Source organism: Myxine glutinosa, chromosome 5 (assembly GCF_964187855.1).
Source record: "Myxine glutinosa chromosome 5, kmMyxGlut1.1, whole genome shotgun sequence".
Taxonomy (NCBI): domain Eukaryota; kingdom Metazoa; phylum Chordata; class Myxini; order Myxiniformes; family Myxinidae; genus Myxine; species Myxine glutinosa.
In genome coordinates this window covers 28,826,598-28,832,333 of record NC_136265.1, presented here as the reverse complement: position 1 = coordinate 28,832,333, position 5,736 = coordinate 28,826,598, and the positions used below count along the sequence as shown (strand labels likewise).

General features: G+C 43.3%; 1 protein-coding gene across 1 annotated transcript; it reads right to left on the bottom strand.

Moving 5' to 3' along the window:
* Positions 1 to 3,157: 3,157 nt before the first annotated feature.
* On the bottom strand, positions 3,158 to 5,736 carry LOC137427779 (perilipin-2-like). Its single transcript, XM_078777264.1, has 5 exons — positions 5,589 to 5,736; positions 4,238 to 4,433; positions 3,978 to 4,060; positions 3,564 to 3,786; positions 3,158 to 3,480 (listed from the first exon to the last, which is right to left on the bottom strand). Exons 1-5 carry the CDS (start codon positions 5,619 to 5,621, stop codon positions 3,158 to 3,160), a joined length of 858 nt encoding a protein of 285 aa, XP_078633390.1. The 5' UTR covers positions 5,622 to 5,736.

The following is a 5,736-nucleotide window of genomic DNA, read 5'->3' as shown; positions in this document are numbered from 1 at the left end:
GCTTGAATCGCTTAAGCAAAGACTCCAATGGAATGGAGCGCTCGCAACCGCTTAACCAAGTATTAATCTCCATGGAAACAATGCAGCAAATGGCCGTCGTTTCAGTTTTAATCGATCTTCCCCTGACAACTTCCACTGCGCCTTTCCGAGCCGGAAGTCTTATAATAAACCTGGGCAGTTCATCATGTAAATCCTTTGGCACGAGTGCAGCCCATTTGAAGTGTCCCGGCAGCCATCTTTGACGTGGCGCTCAATAAATTTCATCTTGACAGGATGAAGTTTTGTACTTGTCGAATTATGACGTCATAATGGAGGCACTTATGACATCACCATTAACATATTTTATTCCCCATGGAGAGTTCTTTACAATGAGCCATGTCTCAATTTTTTCTATTCAGGGCTTTCTGAGATATAGAGGTGCAAATTTTTCGATTTTTCCAAGATGGCGGCCGAACCACGCGACCTATGACGTCATAATTATCATGAAAAAATTACACAGGTGGAGTTGCACCTATGGTGAAAATTTCCTGTCAATCAGACCAACGTTTGCAGAGAAAATCATATTTATTCTGTGCGGACAAACAAATAAACAGATCAGAGACCGAGGACTTGCCGGAAGGTACTTTTTTATCGGCCATTTTGGAGCAAGGTTTTCGGTTTTTCCAAGATGGCGGCCGAACCACGTGACCGATGAGGTCATTATTATTTGTTTTCTAAACTAATTTATTCCACGATTATGCTCAAGAAATTTCATCTTGATCGGATGAAGTTTTGTACTTGTCGAATTATGACGTCATAATGGAGGCACCAATGACATCATCATTAACATATTTTATTCCCTATGAAGAGTTCTTTACAATGAGCCATGTCTCAATTTTTCTATTCAGCACTTTCGGAGATATAGAGGTGCAAAGTTTTTCGGTTTTTCCAAGATGGCGGTCGAACTACGTGACTGATGACGTCATCATTATTTTTTTGTCTATCAGTTTATGCCGTCATGTCTCAAGAAATTGCATCTTGATTGGATGAAGTTTTGTACTTGTCGAATTATGACATCATAATGGAGGCCTCAGGCCGACAGTTAAAAATTGGGCACATTCTATTCCAGGGCAAGACAAATATGTGTGTTAAGTTTGGTGTTTCTATGTGCAACGGTGTAGACGTCGTGCTGTGCACAGACAGACAGACAGACAGATGAAAAATCGGTCAGAGACCGAGGACTTGCCAGAATTTACTTTTTTATCCACCATTTAGGACAAATATTGGCGGCCGAACCACGTGACCAATGACAACATTAACATATTTTATTCCCCATGGAGAGTTCTTTTCAATGAGCCACGTCTCAATTTTTTCTATTCAACACTTTCAGAGATATGGAGGTGCAAAGTTTTTCGGTTTTTCCAAGATGGCGGCCGAACCACGTGACCTATGACGTCATAATTATCATTTAAAAAATACAGGTGGAGTTGCACCTGTGGTGAAAATTTCCTGTCAATCAGACCAACATTTGTAGAGAAAATCATATTTATTCTGTGCGGACAAAAAGATCAGACCGAGGACTTGCCGGAAGGTACTTTTTTATCGGCCATTTTGCAGCGTTTTTCGGTTTTTCCAAGATGGCGGCCGAACCACGTGACCGATGACGTCATTATTTGTTTTCTAAACTATTTTATTCCACGATTATGCTCAAGAAATTTCATCTTGATCGGATGAAGTTTTGTACAAGTCGAATTATGCCGTCATAATGGAGGCACCTATGACATCATTAACATATTTTATTCCCCATGGAGAGTGCTTTACAATGAGCCATGTCTCAATTTTTTCTATTCAGCACTTTGAGATATCGAGGTGCAAAGTTTTTTGGTTTTTCCAAGATGGTGGCCGAACCACGTGACCGATGACATCATTTTTTCCCTCTATCAGTTTGTGCCGTCATGTCGCTGAAGAAATTGCATCTTGATTGGATGAAGTCTTGTACTTGCCGAATTATGACGTCATAATGGAGGCCTTGGTCCGAGATTGTTAAAAATTGGCCAGTCTATTCCAGGGCAAGACAAATGTGTGTAAAGTTTGGCGATGCTTTGTGCAACGATGCAGACGTAGTGCTGCGCAAACAGAAACCAACCAACCAACATACTTGCCGGAATCTTTTCCGGCAAGTAACAAACAACCGGAGTGAAAACTGAGTACTCCCTTGGTGTGCGTCATTGCCGAGCCCCCTTCGGTGCCCGGCGATGACGTCATGCACCGCCTGGAGATTGCATTGGAAAGGAGCGGTGTACAACAAATCCATTATAGAAGATGTAGTTTGTGTCTGTCCATAGGTCGTCGGCCAGTTTCGGTGCTGCCTTTGCTTTTCTCATCGGGTCTATCTCGATCGGACAAAATCGATTGCTTTTCTAGCCTGGGTTTGAATCCTGCAAACTGTCATCCCGGTGTTTTACAGACGAGGTGATTCCATGTGTGTGCCGTCCCTCCGATGTACGGTAAACAAGGGGTCCTCCAGCATTAGTTTGTGGATCCTCAAAAATCCCACGGTGACCTTCGTGAAAGGTCGGCAAGTTATCGGAATCCTTGTCAAATTACAAATTCCTGCCCTAACCAGCATTACCCCCACCCATGGGGATTTTTCAGAAGGATACGTGCAATAGTCTTCTCTTTTCGAAAGGTGCCACAGCATCGCAAACCCAAATATCATGGAGGAACGAACGTGTAACAGTTGCCACAAAGGTCTGGACCACTTTGAATGGGGGAGATTTATTGTGTGACAGCAGAGGCAAGAAAGGAAAACCTGCCAACATCCATCGCATCAAGGACCAATCGATACCGGAGAAGTTTGTGGAAGACTGTGTGGGTATCAGCAAAACCTAAAACACTGGAGGGAGAATAAAAATTTTAAAAGACAAACCTGAATTCCTTGTTAGGTAAGGACAAACCTTTCCAAGCTTAAACCGAAACGGGTACAATGACCACATGGAAGACCGCCTAGACAACATTACAACCAAGATGGGAATGAATTCAGGACCCAAAACAAACAAAAAAATCACTTTCTTCAAGAACTTTATTTCCATCACGTGACAAACCCAGCAAATCCAATGCATTCAATGTGAAGCTGCACAAAAATTTAGCAAATGAGAAATCACCTGCGGACATTCACTCATTTGCTTGGTTTGCCCAGGGTCCCCGCACCGGTTGAGGGTTTACAGACATCACTGGAGCGATCTGAATCGTGTTCCTGGTGCACCGCATCGATCACCTGGTTCACCGGAGTCTTCTTCACAATGGAGTCGCATAGTGCATTGAAAGATTCGAGAACACTGGTTAGACCGGCACGACCGGTCTCTGCAACACGTTGGATCCCGGAAGAACTCTTCTTGAACACCTCTCGTCCGGCCTTGCTGGACACAGCAATGAGCCGACGGTAAAGGTCAAGGGACGAGTCGCTTCGCATGACAACTTTTTCATCAGGACTTTCACCTTCTGCAGAAAGCACAGGTATTACTTTCTGCAGAAGTACAAAACTTTCTGCACAAGTACATCAAGTCCACACAGCACCAACTTACCCGGCTGATCACGTGGCAGGTATCCATCGACTTGAGAAAGCATAGAGTCTGCACCTGACAAAACCACCTGTCCAAACTTTGTTTTCAGTCGAGAGTCCGTACCGTCCAACATGGCCTGCTTGGATCGCTCCATACCCACTCCGACCTGGGACTTGGACCAATCCAGGAAGACTCCCATTTGTTTTTGTGCAATTTGCAAATTCTTCTTCACATCACCAAGCACCTGCAAACAAGGAAATATCCATCACTGAACAAAGGAAAACTTAAGTTACTTCAAAAACAATAAGATTTCCTTGTTTTCCCAGTTCAAAGCAGACAGTTCCAGTTCCACGAATCTCCACAACCAAATTCCATTGGACCATTTGAAGGAATTACATGACAGGAACATGGAGTCACTTCCTCTATTCCCAATACCTTGTTGGCAGGTTGGTGCAACAACGGTACTTTCTCTTCCACGAGATCCAGACCCCGGCATGCGAGCTCGTCGACAAACTTAACTGTATCAAAGACATTTCATGGAAACTCAAAGATAACGGATAAATAATTTACACAAAGTGGACAATTTCAAAAAACGATCCAACACAATGTCCGTGCTTCTCCAGAATGGATAACTTTCCATAAAATAAATTAAAAACAGGTCAGCCATGTCGTCTGATCTGCACAGATTCACTCACTCTGCGGATGAAGAATCCTGGCGATTGGTTCGATCCCACTGGAGGTGATCACAGCTACCCCTGTAACACCCTGTTCAACCATATTACCAAAAGAGCGAAGAACAGGCCTCGACTCTTTCCCACACCTGTAGGCCTGAACCAACTCATCCGCAGCAGAACTGAACAACGGCAGTGAAGACAATCTCTGAAATACATTCTGCGGACAAGGAGAGAGATAAACAATGAGGACATCTCACATTCTGAAACTTTTTGGGATTTACAGATTGAGATTCTCAGAGCGGATGAGGCTGGGAGTCAACTATCAAATCCACAAACTAACCTCGTCAATCCTGGTTTAGAAATGAACGATCGATTCGTTTGTGTTTTTACACCTCAGCAACGCAGAGTTACTTAAAACACAATATCGTTACGTCAGATTCATTCACAAATCGGCTAATGCGCTCTGTTCCACTTTGAAAAATGAAACATTCCTCAGGAAAATAAATAAATAACAGAGGCAGTGTATAAGCACAAAATCGCTGCCTCAGTTTATTCATTCTTCCTCCTAATGTGTGAGTATTATGTAAAGACATGCACCCATTTTCAGTTGTCTCAATTAGCACATGAATAAAGTGGGTTTATTTTTATCATTTTATTTAACTTTATCTGAACTTTTTGTCCCGTTTAAAATCTCTAAGCTGTTCGTTTTCTAGGTTCCACGTCCTAGAGAGCTGAAATTTGGCCCAGTCCTCTTTTCTGGTACAATTTCATCTATCAAAATTTAATTTAAAAAATTCGAAATAAAAACCTTTTTTTTGGTTTTAAATAGGTTAAAATTTTTATTCTTTTAAATAAGTGTCGCCCTAAAACACGTTTTTTTTTTCGTTTACTTGTTATTTTGTTCTTCCATGTGGTATTTTTAATCACGAGCATTTACTAGTTAATAAACTCGGGAGTCTCAGCCAAACATTGGTCGGACACATTACAAAGCTCTGCAATACAAATTAAATTCGGGATCACATGATAAAGGATTCGGATTCAAACATTGAGGAATTCAAAAGGAATTTAGGGATTCTCACCCAGCCACCCCCACGAACACCCCCTCCAGCCCCCGAGCATCCGCACCCGCACCCGCACCCCCGCCATGCCCCCCACCCCCGCCATGCCCCCCCCATGCCCCCCCCCCCCCAAGCACTAACCCGCCAAACCAAAGAGAAAGACCGATCCCTCAGTTCGCCCAGCCATAAAAGCGTTTGAACAACTTTAACGAATCATGTTTAACTCCCCCACTGATTTCCCGGTTCTCCCCGCTAAACCGATTCACCTGGAACTCGATCCACCATCTTTTCACCTGAAGAACCAAATGACTCACCCGAGTACCGACGGTCTGAACCTCCACTGCCATTTTGTTCAAAACAAGAAACACCTCACGAGGAAAGAAACGAGCGAGATCACCTGGACTAGTAAGGGGGGGCAACCAAAGATGCACCAGGTAACCAACCTGAAACACGGCACAGACA

What these genes read in the sequence shown, in the direction of transcription:
- LOC137427779 (XM_078777264.1), bottom strand. Translation starts at nt 5,621, where the DNA reads ATGGCAGTGGAGGTTCAGACCGTCGGTACTCGG. An exon ending in TTCAGACCGTCGGTACTCGG is followed by an intron (nt 4,434 to 5,588) that starts GTGAGTCATTTG and finishes CCTTGTCCGCAG; the next exon opens with AATGTATTTCAGAGATTGTC. An exon ending in CAGGATTCTTCATCCGCAGA is followed by an intron (nt 4,061 to 4,237) that starts GTGAGTGAATCT and finishes TCTTTGATACAG; the next exon opens with TTAAGTTTGTCGACGAGCTC.